We start from the raw sequence: 24,314 nt of genomic DNA on the forward strand, positions 1-24,314 counted from the left end.
AAAATGGTAACCATGGAAGGGTGGAGGGGAGTCAAATGATTCAGGGAATCCTAAATGATGGGTGATGATTAATGTTTGAATTTAAATATGCAATGTAAAACTTAATTAAAAAGATTTGTTAAAAAAAAAGAATAGAAGAAGGAAATTTTTAAAAAAGAAAGTATATGCCTTCTTGTAAGGTAAATGTAAAGGGACCCCTGACCATTAGGTCCAGTCATGACCAACTCTGGGGTTGCGGCACTCATCTCGCTTTATTGGCCGAGGGAGCCGGCGTACAGCTTCCAGGTCATGTGGCCAGCATGACTAAGCTGCTTCTGGCGAACCAGAGCAGCGCACAGGAATGCCGTTTACCTTCCTGCTGGAGCAGTACCTATTTATCTACTTGCACTTTGACGTGCTTTCGAACTGCTAGGTTGGCAGGAGCAGGGACCGAGCAATGGGAGCTCACCCCATCGCGGGGATTCAAACCACCAACCTTCTGATCAGCAAGTCTTAGGCTCTGTGGTTTAACCCACAGCGCCACCCACGTCCCTATGCCTTCTTGTATTGCTCTCCATATTCCTTACAGGTTTTGGAAGTAGCAGTGCAGAGGAAAACCTGGGACTGTGGGGTGGAGGGGGGCGGGCGGGCAAGGTTTCAGCCTTTCTCTCCACACTACTTCTCAGCTGAAAACTCCCACCTCCCCAAGGTGCTGTTTCCCATCCCCCATCCCAAAAGGTACAAGTTTTTCTAATGAGACCTTTGGAGACAAATAGCAGCTTCAGAAGGGTGATTTTCAGCCAGAAAAGGGTGCAGGGCAAAAGATGCTGTAACTCCCTGTGTACCGTGGCACCAGTTTGGATTGTTCTCCCCCGCCCCCCTCACCACGGCTGCTGTTTCTATTAATAATAAAAAAGCAAGGAAGAGATCATCACATGATTAATGTCTAATGACGGCCTGATTGTATGCATTGCGCTTCATTAGAATTCTGCTCAGGCTGGGCCAGGGCCTCTGGCAATTATGCTGTTAGCTGGCAGCCAGAGGGGTGCAGAGGAGGAACTTGCAGCGGCAGAAGGCATTGGATGGGAGGGGGCAGCTGAGCAATTCTGACAGTCAGCAGCCACAGAGGGAAAACAGTGGGACTGCTTGCTACATCTTGCCACAGTCTCCAGAGGGAAGAAGATGTGGCTCCGTTGCAAATCTAGGGCAGTTAATCTTGGACCTGTGGGGATATTTTCAGGAACTCTAGTCTCCCGTTTCCACCCCATCTGCTTCCAAATGCAGAAGATCTGAAGGCCAAACTAGACATAAAGCTTAGGTTGCCAGGAGAAAACATTTTTTTTTTCATCAGAACTGTTATTTTTGATTAGTTATGGCCTTTTTGCTTGGGTGGGATGTTGTGAGCCTTTAGGGTTGCTTTTTTAATTCTGGTTTTAATGTATGTATGTGTCTGTTTGCTTAAAATATTGTAAATCACTTTAGCTTGACAAAGAAAGTGACCTATGCATTTAATAAGTCAATAAAGATAAATAGGCAGTTCGGTTATAGGACTTAATATTAGGGTTGGGTGAAGGCTGTAGGCAAATTGGAAGTGGAAAGGATTTTCACATTTTCTTTGATTTGTGGTGTGCATCTTCTCTTCCTAATAAAGCCTGAATAGCAAGCTGGTAATCTAGCTGATTAAACTCTGACATGATCCCAAGGCAGATGAGAGCCTACTGGCGGTTTCATTTTGCAGAGGGTCCCAGCATCTAAGAAAGAACTGAGCCGTTTTTTAACCACTTCCTCTTCCACCTCCTCCGCTCTCTTTGCCTCTTTCTGTCAAACCACCCTGTCAATTTTGCTTCCTGTTATTGATGATTTCACCCCAAACTCAAAGGAAGGTCAGACAGGTCTTTTTAAAAAAATAAATAAAAATGCAATGAATTATATGACTGCACGTGTTAACGAAAATCTATGCATTAATTATTTGGTAATTCTGCTGACTGTTATTAGCTAAATGCAAATATTCCGATGGATTTCTGCATCGGACCATTTGCATTTGCAGAAGAGAGTTGTTTTAAAACGGTGTGTGTATACGCGCGCGCGCGCACACACACACACACACACACATATGCATGTTGCCTGAGTGTGGCTCTTTCCTTTTATACTAAATATGAGAGACTCGAGCATGAAAGAAGCTACAAGTGGGGGGGGGGATGTTAGGGTACTTGTAATAAATTCAGTCATATATCTTCTCCCCTGCCCTGTAAAAATAATAATAAAAAAAAGCTTGGAAATTGTAAGTTATGACTCCAGGCAGTTCAGTATTGAACCCCTCTCCCTTTTTGGATGAAGCTTCCATCAGCCCCTGCCAGCATGGTCAATGGGCAAGGATGGCAGGAGTAGTAATCCATCATCATTACTGCGGTTTACCTAGATGGCCCCATGTTGGATAGGGTGTTGGCAAGGTCTGTGCAGGTGCCAGGCAGAGCCAAACTGGCCCTCCCACCAGTGTGTCTATGCAGCTCCCATGTTACTGGCATCTTCTCTTCTCCCCGCCTCCTCTAAGTCATGGTTACCAGATTTTTTTCAATGAATCCGGGGACACTGTTTCTTTATTTTTGAAGCTGAGTAGCAACAGGGAGTCAGTAGTGGGGATGGTGAGGCAAAAGACCCTGGGCCCAAGCACACATGTATATTGTATAAAGCCATTCTTTCGCACCCTGTGAAACATAAATGCGCAGAGTTTTTTAAAAAAACACCATGGGCAACAGCGCGCTGTCCGCCCATGACTCCCGAGCCTTCCCTAATCTCCTGCCCCCTTCCCCCTTTGTTTGGGGGAGGCTCGGGAGTCATGGACGGGCAGCTGTTGCTCGGGAGGGGTGCAAGGCACTCAGTTTCTCTGCCAGGCAAGGTGCAAAGCCCTTCTTTCGCACCCTGTGAAACATAAATGCACAGTTTTTAAAAAAACTGGGCAACTGCCGGCCTCGACTCCCAAGGGGGCAGGAGATCTGTACCTCCGGACGTCCCCGGTTCCCCTTTGGCAGTGGCAGCGGCAGCCTCAGCAGCCCAGAACCAGCCTGGTAGTGCAGTTGGCTCTGGCTGGCTTCAGGAGCTGCTTGTTGCCCGCTGCTGTGGCGCCCACCATTTTTCTTCTCCGGGTGTCTCCATATGATGTGTTGTGCACAATACACATCATATGGGGACTTCCAGTGAGGAAAAATGGTGGGCGTCACGGCAGTGAGCAGCTCCTGAAGCCAGCCAGAGCCAACTATGCTACCAGGCTGGCTCTGGGCTGCTGAGGCTGCCACTGCCATGTTTTCCGGGGACAGATTTGCAAATCTGGGGACATTCCGGGGATGGAATTTATCCGGGGACAGTAGGTTACCTTACTCTAGGTGCCTTCTAGCTAAGCTGTAGTGATGCCAGTGTCAGGACTTAGGAGTGTTGCTCTGCCCCACCATGCCATCTGTGGGAGCCACTCTGAAGCCACAGTATAAAATGGGAGAGTTCAAAACCATTCTTCCCTTGCTGTTGTGGTGGGTGAGTTTGGGCTGGATGCCTTGAAAGCTGCATGTCTAATCTCAAGCTCTTCCTTCCCTGTTCTGGGTTATCCCTGCCGCTTTCAATCTGTGGGTAGATCTGTTCCATAAATGTAAAGCACATTCAATGCATATGACTTTCCCGAAAGAATTCTGGGAACTGTAGTTTGCTCAGGATGCTGGGAATGGTAGCATTAGGTCCAAACTCTGGTTTGTTTCACTCCAGACAAACTGGGAGCTGTAACCAAGATTAGTTCTTGGCTTACTGCTCTTGGTTTCTTTGGGGGAAACAAACTGCAAACCTGGGTCCACACTTGACAGACCCTTTTCTGCTTACAGACTCCATTCTGCGTTTCTTATACCTTCTGAAACAGAGTAACCAACATTAATACTGGATGTGAAGATAAGGTTCTTTGTAGCATCATCCAGCATATATGAATTTGGGTTTCTTCCTTGATACCCTAATAGTAATTCTGATTACTTTTCTGCCATGTTCGTCAGCTGAACATATTTTGTCCACACTGCTGCCCACATCCTTTCCATTTTCTTGCCTGCAGCTTGTTCAGAACTCAGCAATTTTCTGGCTACAATGGAAAGAGTCCTCCTCATTTTGGTTATCTGTTTGAGATCTCAACTGCAGTGTGTTTCAACTGACATTGTGTTGCCCAATCATGTTGCTGTGTAATGCTGTGCAAACTTCCATTGTCTTCACCAGCTTAAATACTTCTGTTTCAATGCACAGTTTTTGTCTGTTTATTATTGCTACCCCCACCCTTTCCTAATTATTTAAGTTCTTAAATAAAGCTTTATTGCCCAATGTATCAACAGCATTCAAGAAGAATTCCCAACTCAAGCTGCGTACACATGGCTGGCTTAAAACACAGCCAGGTCAAAAAAATTCTCAATACAGATCGAAAGTGTTTTTCCCCAAACTACCATATTTTTCGCCCTATAGGACGCACTTTTTCCCCTCCAAAAATGAAGGGGAAATGTGTGTGCATCCTATGGGGCAAATGCAGGCTTTCGCTGAAGCTTGGAGAGCAAGAGGGGTCGGTGCGCACCGACCCCTCTCGCTCTCCAGGTTTCAGGAAGCTATCAGCAAGCCTGGGGAGCCCGCGGGAGTTCCCGCAGGGCTCCCTAGGCTGCGGATTGCAGCCTGCTTCCCGGAGCGCGGGACGCGCTGAAGCAGAGCGCCCCGCGTTTCGGGCAGACATTGGGCAGCCCCACAAGCTCGGGCGACAGCGGGGAGGCGCAGCACCGCCATCCCACTGTTCCCTGACCTGGTTTGGATTCCCTGACCTGGTTTTGGGGGGGAAATAAAGGGGAAAAAATTTCCTTTTATTTTCCCCCCAAAAAAACTAGGTGCGTCCTATGGGCCGGTGCATCCTATGGGACGAAAAATACGGTACATCAAAATGTAGTATTCCGTGAAAAACAACAGGATTGATGTTGTGGCTAACATCATATGTACTCAGTGGTGGGAGTGCACTGCATGCAGAGTATATAGGAGTGGGTACACATACTTACCTGAGAATAAGTACTACAGACCTCAGTGGAATAAGTAAACATGCATAGGATTGAGCAGTTAGTCATAGGTATCTCAGGCCAACAATGTATATAACATGCAGAGAGATGGATTGATCTACTCCTTTCTGGCTTTTTGTTTATTTTTTTACTGTACTCAGGATGAATAAATTTGCCAGGATGACCCTACAATTCCATTAGTGTGGTAGAGTGTCAAAGAGGGCATTGAGTCCAGCAAGCAAGAAATCGCAAAAGGGGCAGAATCCTCCACAAAATCATTGTGGGTTGGTGATACCAAGCCCCAAGAATAATATGGAGGACATGCTATCGTCCCCCAGATCAAAACATTCAAGGAGATTTTGAGATGAAGGATGAGAGCAAAGAAGCTCTCTTTGTTGCAGTAATGGGTTCTTCACAAAGATTGGTCCAGTCACAACAAAGACATGAAATTTCCAGATATTCTAAATGACCATGCCCTAGAACAGTTGGTCATGGTAGCAACCAGAGGAGTGGTGAACCAGGACTTAATATTACGAGCGGTGCTCAGGACCTGGTGCAATCTGTAAATGTTGTTGACACAATTGGGGACAATGAGTCTAGAGCTATTGAATTAAATATGTATGTGAATGTCTAATTGCCAAGGAAATCCAGCAGGGTCAAAATTGACTTCAAAAAAGAAAACTTCCTCAAAATGAGGGGATTGGTAAAAAGGAAGTAGTAGCCTGAATAGGATGCTGGACTAGGTGATTTATTTCAACAAGAATATTTTTATTTTGCTTCAGTGTCCTATTGTGTTCAAGAACCCTGCTGTAGCAGATTAAGGATGCTTCCAGGTAGGGGTTTAATATTACAGATTATTCAGATCTGTTTTTTCTGTGAGCAAAACAGACATGCAAGTGCCCACACATTTTTCACAGGCATTTCAGTATTTCCTGTCCATATCAGTGGATGACTGATGGAGTGTGTCTGATGGACCCTCACCTCAATCACAACTTTTCTGCCCTCCACTACCTTTCCTGTTCTAGGTCTGCACACAAATATTTATGTACTTCTGCTCATGCTAATAAGGGCATATGCTAATAGTAATCAGGAGCTCGGTCTAACATTCCTTTTGATCCCTCAGATTTGCACAAAATCAGAAATTGCACGAGCTAATTTACAATTGCTTGACTGTGTGCATTTGAACACTTCTTGGGTAGGGACATTAAACAAACAAACAAACAAACAACCCAAGGTGTGTGCACAGCTACCTGCACACATGCCCTGTCAGTACCTAACTGACATAGCTGAATTGACCAATTAGAAGACGAAGGCCATGCCTACTGGGATGCACAGGAAAGACCAAAGTTGCTTCTCCATATTGAAATATGTCTGGGTATGGATTACTCTTGTTTAATTTGATTGGGGTGTTGGTGGAGTAGATGAACAGCTAAATAATGCTCAAATGTGGGCAAGCCCTTTACAAATTGCTCCTCTGAAATGGATTGCTAAAATCTAGATTTGCCATCTGTGTGGCACCATTGGTGGAACTGTTGCTTTGCTAGCTTTTGCCTATCGCTGGACTGTGGCCTTCAGAAGATTGCCCCATCTGAGGGCCAAATTCCCACCCTTGATTCAAGGAGACATTCTGCATCTGTGTTATCTTCAACCAGAGATCTGCTGTTTTCTGTTGGGTAGCTAAAATATAGTAATCCTTGGGGCCGAATGCTCAGAAAGGATCTGAGTCTCTGCACTGCCTTGTGAGAGCTCCCCGGGGGGTTGTGCAGCGGATGGAGCTGTGAAGTTTGTGGCCGGCACATGTGTGTGGGTGGCTGCAAGGGTGGAGCAAGAGGGGGAAGTGCCAGAGCAACCACCAGCATAGTGATAAGGGATTTCCTGCGCTCGCTTTTTATTTATTTATTTCACCGGGTGGCTGGTTATAAACAGCAGGAGAGATGGGTTTGCCGACAGCAGTGGGTGAGTGACTATCCAACTGGGAGTGTCAGAACAGGGTGGGCATGGGAGAAAACCTCTGTGTCTGCTAAGTGTGTGTTGTGGAGACGGAGGGGAGAGGAAATAAAGCCCAGACGCTGGGGCTGAACAGGAGTGCCATGCTCAAGAATGCCCATTTCATTTAAGGGGCCTGTGATTTCCCAATTGGTTTATGTGAACTTGGTTGCCCATAGCTCTGCTGTTTGTGCCTTTCTCTTTCCTAAGCTGGACTACCGTAGGAAAAACACATCCCTCCTCTGGCTCTGCAGTTTCACTGTCCACACATTTGGTGAATGTGCATGTGTGTTGATGTAAGCGGTAGTCTTGTTCCAGACCTTACAGACAGAGATTCCTTCTAGACTGGGATTTTGTACCTGCACCTGCAGGAAGTGGATGTTCCAAAGACAGCCATGTTCTACATGAGGGTTTCCCAAACTTGGGTCTCCGGCTATTTTTCGGACTACAGTTCCGATCATGTCTGACCACTGGTCCTGCTAGCTAAGGATGATGGGAGCTGTAGTCCAAAAATAGCTGGAGACCCTTGGGAAACCCTGGTCTAGACATTCTTTGAGTGAGGCTCTGTTAGGTGTACATGGGGCTTTTCGTTGCAGCCTCTTCCTTCCTAACAGGGGCGTGAGTGACATACAGGAAGTTGACGGAGCTCTCTTCAATGAACCGCTTGCTTTTTGTGGTTTCTAGGTGTTCCTCCAGCCCCATGGGCTGGCTGACCCGCATGGCACCTGCTCTCAGGGTTCCTCGGGTGGCCGGCCTCTCATACCTCGGTCCAGAGAATCCTTTGCCGGCACAGCATGGTCCTCTCCTGTTCAGCATGCCCTAAAGTCGATAGTTTCAGCCTGCTACGTGAGCGAAAGAGGGCAGGAATGGAGAAGTGTCAGGAAGTCAAGAAACATGTGCGTCTGCAGGATAGGTGAGTTGAGAGCGCTCTGCATTTTGGCTCAATGTGCAGATACCAGGGGCTGAGAGTTTATGTACAAGTTGTTGTTCTAGAACATGGGTAGGCAAACTAAGGCCTGGGGGCTGGATCCGGCCCAATCGCCTTCTAAATCTGGCCCACGGACGGTCTGGGAATCAGCGTGTTTTTACATGAGTAGAATGTGTCCTTTTATTTAAAATGCATCTCTGGGTTATTTGTGGGGCATAGGAATTTGTTCATATTTTTTTTTCCAAAATATAGCCCGGCCCCCCACAAGGTCTGAGGGACAGTGGACCATCCCCCTGCTGAAAAAGTTTGCTGACCGCTGTTCTAGAAAGCCACTTAACAGATGAAAAGGGGTGCTTTGGGAGAAAAGGGGACTCACAGCATCCTAGTGAGGAGCAAGATACTTCCATGGACAGCTTTATATGAACCCGGCTGCTTCCAGTGGCATGCAGCTGTACTCAGGACCGGTGCCTGGAACTTTTAGAAATAAGACTCTGACTATGCATAGTATTATAATTATTGTTTATTATAGTTATTTGCCACTTTTTACAAGGTGGTGTCTCAAAGTGACTTGCAATGGAAGAACAGGACTACCAAGACATATTAAAGCCTATTATAAGACTGCAAGGAAAACCCCAAAAGGCTCATCCATAAATATATATAAGGGCCTATCCATTTGTCCTGTGATTTCAAGTCTTGGGTCTCAGAGGGTAGCTTTTCCCCACCCCCACCCCTAAGAAAACCTGCTGTTTACTGCTGAATCAGAACAAAGGTCAATCCGTACAAAAACCTGATTGATGTTTGTTCCAGTTTTGTTCCAGTGGGTTTTCCTGGGGAGAAGCGGAAGGACAGGTGGGGTGAAGGGACATCTCTTGGACCTGTGACTTGAAACAAATGCCCTAAATTACCGGCTGCACCTCTACTCATTTTACTCAGCAACATGTCAACCTACCACTCTTCCCACTAACCCACCCTTTTCCAAACCCATACGCCTCCCGACCCCTCACGTGACACTGCATCCTGCCCCCCTGACCTTTCGCTTTCCACCTCATGCTGCTGCTGCAGCCAAGTTGGATGAAGAGATGGCCCAGCCAGATGAGCACTACAGGAAACAGGCCAGAAGCGGTGGCTAGTCTGGGGATCTGCCACTGCCCCTTCTAGCCAGGCTGGCTCTTTATCATAAATGGTGGCATTGGCAGAAGCAGATTACCAGACTGGCAGACCCTGGCTCCTGACCCCCTTCCTCCTTCTTGCATTGGGCTATTTTTTCACCCTAACTGGCAGCAGTATAAAAGCAGCAGATCCCCAAGGTGGTCATTAGTGGCACCAGTCAGTCTGGGGGTCTAGATCCAGGAGCAGAGGCCCCAGGGCAGGTAGGCGGAGGAGCCAGTGGAGCTGCTGGGGGGCTGCTACAGCTTGTTTCAGCTGACCCTTTGCAGCTTGCCTAGACCACCCATTCACTGCCTCTCATTACACTGTATTTCACAGCACCACCTGTCTGTGGACAAGTGAACTGCAGGATGATGACATTCTTACATTTTTATTATATAGTAAAGAAAGCAATTCTAACCCACCTCATTGAACACCAAAAGAGGCTACAAACATACATGATTTCCATCAAATTAAGGGCTGAAGGCCTGGGTAAATAAAAATGTTTTTTCCTGATGCCTAAATACAGAATGATCACGTCAGGTGTGTTTCCTTTAGGAGAGCATTTTATAAGCAGGGAGCCACCGCAGAAAAGGCCTTTTTTGTCCTGCCACTCTCTAGACCTCCCTTAGAGGGAAGACACAGAGAAGGGCATAACATCAGTATGGGTGTTTTAAAATTCCTTTCACACAATCATTTGCAGAATTCCTCTTGCCCTGTTTGTGCTTAGTCTGGAACATTTCTGTTCTGGAAGAAGGAATGGACTCCCATAATCATTAGAACCAATTTGAGGATTATTTTAAATATATGATTGCAATATCAGCCTGAAACTGGGCCAACGTAGGAACTCTGTGGCTTGCTAATGTGTGACACTCATGAGCTGGGGTCCTAATAATTGTGTAGTGACAATATTGCTTTGATACTGTATGCTACATATTCAGCGTATAATAGTTAAATCCTCAATCTCTGGCTTCCCTTCTAGTTTCTCTCTGTCTGGAGTGGCTGTGTGATGCTGCAGCTAGAGTCTAGGGTATTTATTATTTAGATTTGTTGTCCTCCCTTGGGCATAAGGTCCTTGGGTAGGTTACAAAAATGTAAAAATATAATATTAGAATTTAAAACAATTTACAATCAGAAGATGGAGAGGGAAGCATTGTCAATATACACTTGGCAAGTAAATGAAATTTACTTGCATTGTTCTATAAGATTTATGCAGGGTTAAAATTGCCTTTGATCCCAGTTACTATTGTGCATCTTTTCAGTAGCTTGCAGCAGCACATTTTACCCCTTTCATACAACTCTTCCACCCTATTCTATAGACGGCTATCTCTAGGCTTATAATTTGCACATTCGGGTTTCTCTCCCTTTCAGAAGGGGCTCCAACGTGTCGCTGGTGCTGGACATGAGTTCCCTGAGCAACACAGAACCCATTTCATCCGTCTCCACCCCAAGGGATGTCACAGTGAAGCTCCTGAACACCACCAGCCATGTTCTTACTCAGAGGATGCTCCAGCAGCAGAACTGGAGCCTAGAGGAGCTTCAAGAGGAGTTTGCGGTGAGACACTCAGAACTGCCTCGTCCTGATTTCATTCCAAGCTAAGCTCCTCCAATTGCACAGCATCCTGCAGTCTAGAGTACTGCATATTGTAGAACTGGGAGAGCAACCAGAATGCTCAAGTGAAGGTTCCAGAATTGGGGTGTTTATTTTTAGTTTAGAGGAAAGGTGTGAGAGGCAACCTGATAAAATTGCATAAAATTATGCATGATTTGGTTTGCTGAAAGTTGATAAAGTATTTATTTTTTCTCCCTCTCGCCCTCTCTTAGTTATAGTACTAGATCATGAGGATCTCACTCTCTTAACGCTAGATCTCATGGGCATCCAATGAAGCTGAATGTTGTAAGATTCAAGACAGACAAAATAAACTACTTCTTCACATAGCACATTGTTAAATGATAGAGTGAGCTCCCACAGGAGGCAATGGTGACCACCACCTTTGATGGCTTTAAAAGATTAAACAAATTCACGATGAATAAGGCTCTCAATGGCAACTAGCCATGATTCCTATGTTCTACCCAATGTGGGAGGCAGTATGCCTCTGAATGCCAGTTGATGGTAATCACAGCTGGGGAGAGTGCTCAGGTCCTGATGCTGGGCTTCTCCTAGGTGGTGGGAACAGGATGCTGGACTAGATGGGTCACTGGTCTGATCCAGCTCCTTCTTCTTATGTGTTCCCATTAGAAAACTGTTCTACTGCAAGAAAGGGGAACCTGTGTTTCTGCAGATGCTGGTAGACTCCCATGTCCCCCACCCAGTATGGCCAATGGTGATGGATGATGAGAGCTGTAGTCCAAGAACATCTCTAAGAACTATTTTCATGCATTGGCAATAAGCATTTTGTGCTTAGCATCTTAACAGAGCAGGAAGTCCCTCCCTTTTTTCCTGGGTTTTATAAGATGAATAATAACACCACTACCCTTTATAAAGAACTGGGCTTCTTTAGGCAGGTGAGAGATCTCCATAACAGTCCCTTTCGGTTGTCAGCAGGTTAAAAGGGGAACAATTCAGAGTATGTGTTGGGAAGCAAAAACATATATGCATTTATACTCCCTCTTTCCAACACTTTGGGTGCTTTATGTTTCAGAGAGGGGAATATTTCAGCAATTCCTTCTTTCCTCCTTTACAGAAAATCCCCTCCAACTTTGCCAGTGCAGAAGAGCTGGACATCCCCAGACGAGCAGCAAAAGACAGATATAAATCCATCCTACCAAGTATGTTTGCCTCTTGTGAACAAGGAAAGTGGAAAGATGGCAAAGGAAGGCAGACCAATGGACCCATCTATTCTCATTTGTATTCTTTGACCAGTGTCAGGTCACATTCGCACCATATAGCTAAAGCACATTTAAAGCGCATTGTGTGTCCCCGCCACCGGCCCAAAAATCCTGAGAACTGCCTGAAACTGTAGTTTTGTGAGGGATAGAGTACAGTTCCCAGGATCCTTTGAGGGAACACAATGCACTTTAAATGTACAGTGGGGGTGTGACCTTGCATTCTTGCTGTAGACTTTGAAACACTAGCATGGCCCTATTTTTAGTCCCATCGCTAGACAAGGCCCTTGAGGCCTATGTGTAGCTCTCCCCTCTTACATGCACACTGAGAGGTGGCATGACTCTAGGTCAGTTGTGACTGTATCAGTGAGTATAAAAGAGGCACACATAACTCTGTTGTGCACCTACAGAGCAAATGGTTGGATTTTGTTTTTCATGATCAGGCTCCTTAGCTTCTGAAAATAACAGCTCAGTCACAGCTGCAGCACTCCTGGCTGTTCCTCCAGAGAGCTCTGTTCATTCCTCTTTGCTGGATGATGGAGCTGTGTGCCACATGGCGTGTCCTATGTCCTTGCTTGCTGCACCACTCCAGCCCTGTCCAGATAAGCTGTGGGGATACTTGTGTTGGGAAGGTAGCTCCCCATTACCACGTGGGAATGCAAAAGCTTCCCTGCCTCTTCTGTAAAAGTTCTACCCTTTGGCTTTAGCAGACATAATTTCAATCCCTGCTGAGATGTGCAGGATGCCTTACATAATCATAACAATACCTAGTGGCTTTAGAAGTTGTGATGAGTCGGAGTGGAAAAGTTTCTAAAGGCCAGAGACATAGGGGAACCTCTTGTAGATGCCACCTTGTTTGCGTAAGATGGTGACGGGTGTTTGAGTGGAAAACAACTCAAGGCCATTTCATATCCCAGGTAGACTTGCCATTGTGGTGGGATGAAAACTCCACCTGTGTGAGCAGAAATAAAATGACTGCTCTGTGTTCCAGCTGCTGTAGTGACATACATCACTTCTGACATGACTGTTGAAAAGGCAAATTCATTGTAAATAATGAGTCTGAGCAAGGACAGAAGAACAATGAGGTAGCAACGACTGAGTCAAATGTGCTGGAAGGTGGGGGGAGCATCTCTCTGAAGGAGGATCTGGCCAGCTTTCTGACTTCTTGTGACAAGGGTAGGAATCCATAAGCTTGAGAGCCAATATGGTGTAGTGGTTAAGAATGGTGGACTCATAATCTGGTGAACCGGGTTCGCATCCCCGCTCCTCCACATGCAGCTGCTGGGTGACCTTGGACTAGTCACACTTCTGTGAAGTCTTTCAGCTTCACTCACCTCACAGAGTGTTTGTTGTGAGGCAGGAAGGTAAAAGGAGATTGTTAGCCGCTTTGAGACTCCTTAGGGTAGTGATAAAGCGGGATATCAAATCCAAACTCCTCCTCCTCCTTCTCTTGGACTATGGCTCCCATCATCCCTGACTGTTGGCTATGCAGACTGGGACTGATGGGAGTTGAAATCCAACAACATTTGGAGGCCAACAGGTTTTCCACCCACAGGTTAGGATATTATAATTAGATGATGCTGTGTGCACGGTCTTTGTGTTCGGGCACCAAGTCCGCTGTAACCAAACTGTCCCTTTAGATCCCCAGAGTCGTGTGTGTCTCAAGAGAGCGCTGAGCCAAGAAGACGAGAGCTACATTAATGCAAACTACATCCGGGTGAGCCAGAGGGTCACTGAGGTGTGTGAAATCTGAAGATGACTCTTGGGATGTGTCTTACTTGTTGATATTTCTGTTTCACCTTCTAGGGTTATGCTGGGCAGGAGAAGGCCTATATTGCCACCCAGGGGCCCATGCTTAATACAGTCAATGACTTCTGGACAATGGTGTGGCAGGAAGGAGCTCCTCTCATCGTTATGCTCACCAAACTCAAGGAAGCAAAAGAGGTATGATTGGTGTGGGCCCTGAGCAGCGCCGGCCCTACCATTAGGCAAAGTGAGATAGCTGCCTCACATGGCAGATGCTGGGTGTGTGTGTGTGTGAGGAGCAAACAGAGTGTGTCCTGAATCCACTAAGCTAGTCTGCTGCCCTCAAGTGCAGTGGAGAATGCCAAGTACGATTCATTGGTGAATGCATTGGTGATTCAAGTGCCAGTCTGGTTGGCTTTTATATATGTAATGGAGAGAACACCATTGTGTCCTTTACCCAGTGCTTTTTTCCCCCCTGGGTACCCAGAAAAGGGTACCCAGTACTAGCAACTTAAAATAAAATTTAAAAAGTTAAAAGTGTGGCACTTACTATAACAACTTCATGGTGAGTACCGGCACCTTTTATATTTCTTTTCTTTTTTAAAAAGCACTGTCTTTATCTCAGGCAGCAAAATGTATTGGGCCTGTAGACTTCTCTCCATCTGCTGTGAGTGAGCATAAACAAATTCCCTGGAGGTGAGGGGACTTTCCAGACACTAACAGAAAAACAGTGAGCAAGCTTAAATTTGTAAACATTTCATCAAACAGAGGTGGACAACAGATACTTTTATTCATGCTGAGAGCGCATCCTTTAGCCCCCACAGCATTGGTAAATGCTTCCCGCTTTCAGGAGCAGAATTTGGTTTTCGCTGAGGAAAGAACAACAGAACCTCCTAGAGATGATTAGCAAACCATCAGTTTAACAAAGAATGCTCACCCAAGCTTCTATAACTGTGTATTTTGGGTAATAAATGCAGGGGGAAATTGGGCAACCAGAATGCTGACATTTCCAACCATGGACCAGCTCTCTGCTTCAGGGGGAAGGGGATTAATTTGGCCCCCAGTGACACTAACTCTTCTAAAATGCATCCCAAGACTTCAGTGCAGCATAGCAGGACCTTGCTGATGAGTTGTTTACACCCCATTCCTTAAAAGATCATAGCTGTGTAATATTATGCATGCTCATTCAAAGAGAGGGGAAGTGTTTACTCAGAAGTAAGAATCACAGTACTGTATTCAGTGGATCTTTTGCTTCCCTGTAAGTGTGTATAGGATTGCAGCAGTGCTATTTTTGTAGGGAAAGAGGTGCCGGAACTCACTTGCTCTCTTATAATGGCTATGGCGCCCACCTCCCAGAACTGAGTTCCAGCGAGTTTCGGCTTAAAAAAAAGGTCAGGATTTCAGCATTATTATATCTGGAGGCTCCATTGGCTGGCACAAATATCTTCAGTACAGTGGGGAAGCAGTGTAAATGGCTAAGCTACTTCATCTAAACTCTTATATCCCTCTTGGTTCATTTTCTCCCATAAGGCAGCTTCTGGAGCATCCTATAAAGAATGTCTGGGCTTTCTGAGTACCTGCTTGGTCTGTAGGCCCCTTGCCACTGTACACAACTCTTTGATCCTGGTGTACTGTGGTCTGGATCTGGTGTGACTGGAGCTGGTGGTTGAATGGTTCTGCTTTTTTATATGATGCTAATATTCTGAGTCACTCGCTTACATTGACTTACGCTGCCACTTCTCCTCATGGGGATCCTCGTCCTTCTGGTTTCAGAAATGTGTCTGTTACTGGCCTGAAACGGAGGCAACCTATGGGCCCTTCACCATCAGCATGCAAGGCATTTGTGAATGTGAAGAATACACCATCCGCAACTTTGGCCTACAGGTAGGCCAGGAGGGCTTGGGACACAACAGGGACAGTGGTGCTTCCTGGCAAAGGTTTACTGTGCAATCATTGCTGCTCATGTGAAGTGAGAAGTTTAGAGGGGTGGTCTGGGAAAGCGCCTTCTCTGTAGCAGCCCTTCAGTTGTGGAATTACCATACTTAAACGTGTATAAGACAAAGTGTTTTATTTTAAAACTATCCTAAAAATTGGGGGTTGTCTTATTCACGGATAGTGCATAGTGGGGACGTGGGATTGGTTTCTGCCATAAGCCGGAGATGGTCAGCAGCTACTGGGCATGTTAAAGGTAAAGGGTAAAGGTACCCCTGACCGTTAGGTCCAGTCACGGACAACTCTGGGGTTGCGGCTTTCATCTCGCTTTACTGGCCGAGGGAGTTGGCGTTTGTCCACAGACAGCTTCTGGGTCATGTGGCCAGCATGGCTAAGCCACTTCTGGTGAAGCACAGCAGCGCACGGGAACACCGTTTACCTTATTGCCGGAGCAGTACTTATTTATCTACTTGCACTTGACATGCTTTTGAACTGCTAGGTGGGCAGGAGCTGGGACCGAACAACGGGAGCTCACCTCGTCGTGGGGATTCGAACAGCCAACCTTCTGATCGGCAAGCCCTAGGCTCTGTGGTTTAGACCACAGCGCCACCCGCGCCCCTATTGGGCGTGTTATTTGTGGCGATTGTGTGGGCGATTGGCAGCTTCTGCCAGACGATAGGTGGCTTTTGTGACATGTGCGAGTGGCAGCGTAGGTCAGGCAGGTGAACAATTTTTTGCAGTCCCCCCCTAGAAAAAGCTCAACCACTATGGGCAATCCTCCCTCCAAAAAGCTCAGCAACTCTGGGCAATCTCCCCCCATTTTCTTAATTTGGAGTACCCAAAAACACAGGGGCATGTTATACACGGAAAAATACGGTAGCTCCCCACCGAGGTGCACTTAGCACCTTCATTACTAGTGTCTGTTGCATGCTGAAGATAGACCTCTTTCCCCTGACCTTTGACATCTTGCAGGGAATGCACCCAACAGGATTGAACCCTGCCCACGCTCATCAGCTGGTGTCAGCCCATAACACCAGCTAATTGACAAATAGGCATGGTTTGGGGGAGGGGAGTAGCCTCACAGGCCAAAGTGGACCGTCTGGCAGACCGTCTCGCAAGTGGGCACTTTCCCACCTGAGTTAAGGTCCAGAAGGGAATGTACGTTTGCAAACAGGTCATTCAGAACTGATGTTTGTGTGTACCCAAATAGCTCATAAACACACTCCTGTTCACCAACCACACCAGCAGGTGGAGTTTGACAGAAGGTAGCCTGGGTAGGGGGGGTGGAGGGTTTTTTGCCCCACCCTCAGTTACTCCTCCCTCCGTCCCTAGTTAGTTAACAATTAAACTGCAGTTTCCTTGTCCTTAAAAAAAGGTTTTCCCCACAATTTTTGACAGAACAGAATTGCACAACATCCATGATAATGAAAACATATTTAGTGCTCAGAGTGGGTGTGTGCATGTGCCAATCTTTCGGCAAGTTAATATGATTCCTCTCTCTCAGCCTTCTCCAACTGATGGCGAAACTTCATTTCCAAAGCACCCTGAGACCCAAGAGTGTTGCTGGCAGAGGAGAAGGGAATCAAATCAGTCTCCTGTAGTTTTTCTCACTGTTTTTTCTTTATGCAAACTTCTCCAAGAATCTCCCGCAGCAGAAGGAAGCTTATTTGCGTCATTGGAGAGGTTTGGAAAAAGCAACAAGAGGTGCCAAGGGGTTTTTCCTGCTGCACAGATACATTTGCCTCTTCCTCGTGTGTTACACCCACCCACCCATCCGCAGCGGGGCTTCCTTCTGCTATAGGAAACAGCATAGAAGAAACAACAGATTGATTTGATTCTCTTCTGTTGTCACAACAACATGATCCAAAGGGTACTTTAAGCTGGAGTGGCTCTACACACAGGAAAAAATACTATAAACAAGTCAGAAATTACATCATTGTAAAAAAACTCTATGCAAAAACATGTATAAAAATTTCCTGCTCTCTGGCACCATCCGGTGTTGCATGTTTATAGCGCATTCAAATTGTTTCTTTAATAATGTAGCTGAGTCCCTGGTACACCCCAACACATCTGAAAACAAATCTGTACTGCTTTAACAGTCATGGCTCCCCCTAGAGAATCCTGGGAATTGTAGTTTTCCTCTCATGAAGATACAGTTCCCACCACCCTTAGCAAACTGCAGCTCCCAGGAAGCGAGGAAAATTAAGGTGGCATAAGAGTGTTTGAAATGTATGGTAGGAATGTGACCGAAGTGAGGAGGGAGGGATTATCTTAATTTACAGAAAGATAGACATGCTCCCAAACCTCATACAGGGCACTAAGCAGCTTCAAACATTTGTTTTTATTATTGCTCAAACCTGCTCATGTGAGAAGCGAGCGGGAGTAGGAGTGTGGCAATAGAGGCCACTCATGGAAATGCCATCACACATGTGACAAACTGCCCTTCCCTTGCACAAAAATGTGCTAAAGGCCTCACACACCAGCAGTTGCCACAGCTGTAGGCAATTTTACAAATAAAAATAAATAAAAAGTGTAGGCTGGCATTTTGAGGGTGAAAAACTTCTGAGCGAGAGCAGCGGCATAATATAATAAACTGCAGTGTGGAAGCACCCTTTTGCACACACACCCTCCTCAATGATACTCCATTCCGTTTCGTTTCCCACCTGTTTTTCTAGAAACCCACAAGTCAGTCTGCAGTCTGTGGCTACTGAACAAGTCCAGGCCTTACTGGACTGTTTTTGGGTCCCATCCCACCTTAGTGCTTCCCCCCAAAATATTTTTTGTACAGTGATACCTCAGGTTACATACACTTCAGGTTACATATGCTTCAGGTTACACACTCCACTAATCCAGAAATAGTGCTTCAGGTTAAGAAGTTTGTTTCAGGATAAGAACAGAAATCTGGCTGTGGTGGCAACAGGAGGCGCCATTAGCTAAAGTGGTGCTTCAGGTTAAGAACAGTTTCAGGTTAAGAACGGACCTCCAGAACGAATTAAGTACTTAACCCGTGGTACCACTGTACTTCTGCTCTCCTGATACCTCCTCCTCGTGTGAGGACGGTGCTTTTGGACGCCTGGCCTTTGTTGCCCAAGATTTGGGGCTGCATAACATACACACTGGGACGCAGGTGGCGCTGTGGGTTAAAGCCTCAGCGCCTAGGGCTTGCCGATCGAAAGGTCGGCGGTTTGAATCCCTGCGGCGGGGTGCGCTCCCGCTGCTCGGTCCCAGCGCCTGCCAACCTAGCAGTTCGAAAGCACCTCCGGGTGCAAGTAGATAAATAGGGACCGCTTACCAGCGGGAAGGTAAACGGCGTTTCCGTGTGCGGCTCTGGCTCGCCAGAGCAGCGATGTCACGCTGGCCACGTGACCCGGAAGTGTCTCCGGACAGCGCTGGCCCCTGGCCTCTTAAGTGAGATGGGCGCACAACCCCAGAGTCTGTCAAGACTGGCCCGTACGGGCAGGGGTACCTTTACCTTTACCTTAACATACACACTATACATTTGAAGCACATCTTCCCCGTGCACCCAGAAAAGAATCCAGGAAACTATAGTTTGTTAAGGGTGGTGGGAATTGTAACTCCATGGCAGGTAAACTACATTTCCCAGGATTTGAGGTCTGTGTGTGCTTTCTATGTGTAGTATGTATGCAGCCTTATATTTGTTTTAAATTGTTATTAATATTGCATTTAAGATTGCTTTTAACTCTCCCTGGGACCTTGTATGAAGAGTGGGTAAAAAATCAAAATAAAATTTAACCGATAAATTGTAAACAGATAAGAACATTGGCAGGATTACTGTAATAACCTGCAGTTTCATAAGAGTATATATTTAAAGCAGATGAATACATGAGGAAATTAAGTTAATTTGGATATACAGAAGACATTAAAAATAAATTTAAGGAACCACAGAAAGAGGGGGAAGGGAGTCAAGTTTTGAAATGTTAAAATGATAGTAAAATTAGTGAAATGTATAAAAGCATAAACAATTTTTTAAAAGACATCAAAATAATAATAATAATAATAGCAGCAATGGCACTCACAATCTGAACATCAGAAATAGAGGGAATAATTATATGCTTTCTGTTTCATGACGATTCTCAGCTCAACGATGAATGTCGCACGGTGAAGCATATTGTTTTCTCATCCTGGCCAGACCAGAAGACCCCAGAATCAGCCAAGACCTTCTTGCACTTGGTTTTGGAGGTGGAGAAAATTCTACAGGCCACAGAGAGCAGAGGACCTGTTGTTGTGCACTGCAGGTGAGAAGCTTTCCTCATAACCCTGCAGCAGTTTAAGGAGTTCAGCTGCCTTGGCCTGAACAAAGACCTCCCCAGACTGAAACCTCAGTACCTATGGACCTCCTGTTTTATTTACATTTATATACCACCTTTCCCTCCAAGGAGCTCAAGGTGGTGTATCTGGTCCTCCTCTCCCATTTTATCCTCACAACAACCCTGTGAGGTAGGTTAGGCTGAGAGACAGTGACTGGCCCAAGGTCACCCAGTGAGCTTCATGGCTGACTGGGGACTAGACTCCTAGTCTCCCAAATCCTAGTCCAACGCTCTAACCACTGCACCATACTTTTCTCCTGTCATGTATTTGCAGGTGCTGGTAAAACAAGTAAAACGTATGGTCCTCAGGCTACTTGATCTGTGATTGTGAGAGACAGAAAACATTCACATTCACTGCTTGTGTGTGAATGCGTCTGCCCCTTTCTCCTGGCATCCAGAACCTTCCTCATCCCCCTCAAAGCTTCAGGGGCCAGTGCAATCTGACATTATCTTGGTGTTTTGTTCAGTGCAGGAATTGGTCGGACTGGCTGTTTTATTGCTACGCAGATTGGATGCCAGCAACTGAAGAATAAAGGAGAGGTGGATATTTTGGGGATAGTCTGCCAGCTGCGCATAGACAGGTGTGTGCTGACGATCTTCTGAGCTTTCTCATTATGTGTAAAATTCCTGTATAGGGCAGGGGGGGAAACCTAGCGCAATGCATTGTATGTGGTGATGCCCTGTAAAGCAGTTAGGAAACTGCCGTTGGTCTGAGAACAGCGCCACAAGTTTATTAACTGGGACTGAGCAGTTTGACCCTATTACACACGTGTGCTTTTTCCACCCCACTGGCTCAATCTAAAGTGAGAGTGGCAATCCAGTGGATCTGGAGGGCACCAGGTCGAAGGCCGCTTCAGATGGTAATATGCATTGCTTCAAAATGTGGTAAACATTGCAGGGCTCTCTTGCTCATCTTATCCCCCAAAGTCCTACTTCTGAGTCGCTACTCCTGAGCATTCTGGGATACAGCATAAAAAGAAACTTTCTCTCTCTCTCTGCTTAGTTGAGCTGCCTTTTGATTAGCTGGGTGGTTTTCAAACTCTGTTTTAGGGAACTCTGGAGTTCCTTGAAAGCTTATAAAAGTTGCCTGTTGAGAACATCAATATTTTGTTTCATATTATCCTGCTCTGACCAGCAGACTCTTAAGAGAGTTAATCATAAAATTTAATTACAATAATGATCTAAAACAGCATAGAAATGTAACAAAAACTTTCAAAAGCAGTAGGAAATCACACCAATAAAATACTGTTGGCAGTCATTGAGTGAAGCAAACGACTTTATAAACAAGCTTGTCTTCACCACCTTCCAGTAATGGAGGGCAATTTCCCCTGAAATACTTGCTCAGTGCTACTGATCTCTTTTACAACACGTGGGGGAATGTGTAGTCCTCCACATGTTGTTAGAATCCAGTTCTCAACAGCCCCAGACAGCATGGCTATTGTTCAGGGATGATGGGAGTTGTAGTTCAGCAGCATCTGGAGGATCACAGGTTCCCTCCATCCATGGCCTACACAGCATGCTGACACCGGGGAGTTGTTGATGTGCTCTAGAGTGTATATCTCAGTCCGTGCAGGGATGTGTGTGTGGAGTCCAGTAGGCCTGGCCCGGCCAGCACTCCAGGGAAACAATGTGCCCTTGTACAACAGCCTTCAACTATTGTAGGCTTGTGACACACTGTTAGGTCAAATATACATCATTGGACCCACTTCTTCAATGTTTTACCATGTATGTATAAGGAGACTGCACAGTAGCAGATTTGACCAAAATGTAGCACGTGTGCTATCAGGAAAAACGACAAAGATCTAGAGGGCACTCTCTCTGCAACAGCATTCTTCAGTTCCACCATGAAGAAGAACATCTGCTTTGCTTGCAGAAGCTCCCAGATTCAATCCCCAGAATCTTCATTTGGGTTGGAAAAGACATGTCCAAGACCCTTGAGGGCTTCTGCCAGTGAGTGTAGACAATCCAGTACTGAGTTAGATGGACCAGTCTGAGTCAGTTTCCTGTTTCCTTCTTTAACCCACCCCTCAACAATTTTTCAGTAGCAGCTGCTAGTGTTTAGTTTTCCCCCAGCATTCCCCCATGGTCCTACTGTGGATGCTTCCTTGCTTCACTGTGTCCTCCCTCCCTCTTTCCCCTAGCCTGGGCCACTATCCCTGGACAACACTTGCAATGAGCAGTTTTTACCACCACCACTCCTTTTGTTATCTTTAGTACATACGGTAGATGCACTAGGCGGCTTGTTTCACTTTCTTGAACAATAGGCAGCTTCACCTGAATTGTTTGCAAGCCGTGTTGGGCTCTCCCAAGATGCTAGTTGTTTCACAGAATTGAATCATTGTAGCTCCCAGTGAGTGCACAAGTTTTTCTTTGTATTGCAGGGGTGGAATGATACAAACCAGTGAACAATACCAGTTCCTCCATCACACACTGGCCATGTATGTGTCACAGCTTCCTAAGACCACAGACTGCTAGTGTCATTTTCTTGTGTTGGCATGTGGAATCGGCTCCTCTCCTCCTTGACATGTGGCTTGACGGAGCCTTTTTCTGACTCTCCAATCAGTAGCAATATAGAGAGAACTACTTATGTTTCAACTGCCTGGAGTGTAATCTCTGCCCAAGAAGAAGTACCTGGTCACCGGTTGCATACCATAGGAATGTCTTCTATCACAAAGCAGACTTCAAATTCTAATGTTGTGTTTCTTGTGCTTGTTTTGAACTCCCTGAATGATGTGTGCAAACTTAAACCAGATTTCAGGTTCCTTGAAAATAGTTTGTTCTGTTTATTGTTTACTATTCAGGATACATGACTGTTGGTTTCAGATATGGTCTAGTTTCTTCTCCTCATTCCTGTTATACTTCTTTGGAGAATGCTCTCCTTCCCACCCCACCCCCTGGCCTTGCATTCAAAATGTCATCAGGAAGAGGGACTTCATTAATTGAGAAACAATAATTTTCTCCCCACTCATTCTACCGATGTTCTCGAGTCTCTTGAAACTCAGTTTGATATTTGTATTTATCCAGCCAACAGCTGCAGCCTCCATGTGGTTTTAGGCATGTTTATTTCTTCTCTGCATTTCCTCCTTGGAATCCAGAAATAATTTCCTTTGCACTGCTTTTATTATGCTGATCATGCATAAAGAAGCAAATGTTTCAATACTGAAACTCATCAGAGAAATCCATTACCTATATACGAGTCACAAATTTATATGGGCACGCATGGATGCTGTGTTAAATCACTCAGTGGGACTGCATGAGCAGTTCAGGACTTAAATGGAAATAAGCACCCTGTAGATTTGGTAAATATATAAGCACTGGGGTCAAATGTGCCCCCACAGTCCATCCACAAAAGGCCAAAAGTTCCTCCTTAAGAACAAATACCTGCCAAGTGATTAATTCAGTTTATTTATGTGCACATGTGCAAAGACTGAGCATGTGTGCTTGAACTGAAACAAATCATGGCTTACCTTCAGGGAGCATAGCAGCAGAACAATGGGGAGGGATGCTGTGGCCATGATATTCGGAACCCATATATTTTCTTGTTTATGGTAAACCATGGTTTGGCTATGTGTAATGTGTGAATTGAGTCAATGCAAGGCTAGCTGGAGGAGCACAGAGCTCTGAAAAGGAAGGGGAGGCCAGGAGTTAGCAATTTAAAATGAGGTTCTCATCCTGAGCCTGCAAGTTGGTTGGTCATTGGGATCAGTAGCATGAAACCTGCCTAACCTCTCCAGATGAGAAAAGGTTGAAAGAACAAGGGCAGGAGCCTTGAAACCCTGTCAGAGACTTCTGTGTGACTCTGCATGGAATCCGGAAACTTCCTTGAGTCTTACACTCAAGCTATTGGAAGGGGCTGGAGCCACACACTAGAATCTTAATCATGGCAACTGTGTCCCTCCTCTGAACCCCTGCCCTCAAAAATCACTTTGCAGTTTTTTTCTGGGGTTCAGTTTATTTCAATCTTTTTTTACCACTTTTATGAAGCAAAGTCAGTGGAGCTGCAGGGACACCTCGGAGAGCACTGGAGAAGTAAAAATAGCCAGTACTACAGAAATTATTATGTATCACTGAACCCTGTCATTTTGTATTAGCTGTTCTCAAATGTGTTCGCCAAAGCCTCTGCTGGTGTAGTGGCTGCAAGGGAGACTAGAACATTGTCTCTAGTTTTCCACTCCTTTTTCTTCTGCCAGGAGCTAACATAATCAAGAAAGTTGATAATTTCCACCTATTTGAGTCTGAAAGAGGAGCATCATCCAAAAGAGGCGGCAACCACCTGCACAGAGAATCTGTAACGCAAGTGTACACCTCAAATCTCTGGTGCTCTGCCCAGGAACAACAGTGCCATAGGGACAAGGTACTATTGGAATATTTCCCTTCCAGCTAGCAGCACCAGCT

The 24,314-nt window shown here is 45.8% G+C and overlaps 1 protein-coding gene across 4 annotated transcripts; it reads left to right on the top strand.

Annotated features, from left to right (window-relative positions):
* Positions 1 to 6,841: 6,841 nt before the first annotated feature.
* On the top strand, positions 6,842 to 22,689 carry PTPN7 (protein tyrosine phosphatase non-receptor type 7). 4 transcript variants are annotated; one of them, XM_079979794.1, is made up of 10 exons: positions 6,842 to 6,983; positions 7,698 to 7,926; positions 10,459 to 10,642; positions 11,772 to 11,856; positions 13,554 to 13,630; positions 13,720 to 13,857; positions 15,433 to 15,543; positions 19,690 to 19,847; positions 20,387 to 20,500; positions 22,301 to 22,689. In XM_079979794.1, the coding sequence occupies exons 2-10, from the start codon at positions 7,808 to 7,810 to the stop codon at positions 22,392 to 22,394; spliced, it is 1,080 nt and encodes a 359-aa protein (XP_079835920.1). In that variant the 5' UTR covers positions 6,842 to 6,983; positions 7,698 to 7,807; the 3' UTR covers positions 22,395 to 22,689. The 4 variants fall into 4 exon arrangements, with proteins under 4 accessions (XP_079835920.1, XP_079835923.1, XP_079835922.1 ...); XM_079979797.1 differs by having other exon boundaries at positions 20,392 to 20,500; XM_079979795.1 differs by lacking the exon at positions 6,842 to 6,983 and adding an exon at positions 7,031 to 7,233.
* The last annotated feature ends 1,625 nt before the right edge of the window (positions 22,690 to 24,314 follow it).

Source organism: Podarcis cretensis, assembly GCF_951804945.1.
Source record: "Podarcis cretensis genome assembly, chromosome: 6".
Lineage (NCBI taxonomy): Eukaryota > Metazoa > Chordata > Lepidosauria > Squamata > Lacertidae > Podarcis > Podarcis cretensis.

Excerpts from the sequence above, each read along its gene's own strand:
- PTPN7 (XM_079979794.1), top strand. The coding sequence starts at position 7,808 with ATGGTCCTCTCCTGTTCAGCATGCCCTAAAGTCGATAGTTTCAGCCTG. Across the intron at positions 7,927-10,458 it reads CATGTGCGTCTGCAGGATAG|AAGGGGCTCCAACGTGTCGC; the intron begins GTGAGTTGAGAG and ends TCTCCCTTTCAG. Across the intron at positions 13,858-15,432 it reads AACTCAAGGAAGCAAAAGAG|AAATGTGTCTGTTACTGGCC; the intron begins GTATGATTGGTG and ends TTCTGGTTTCAG.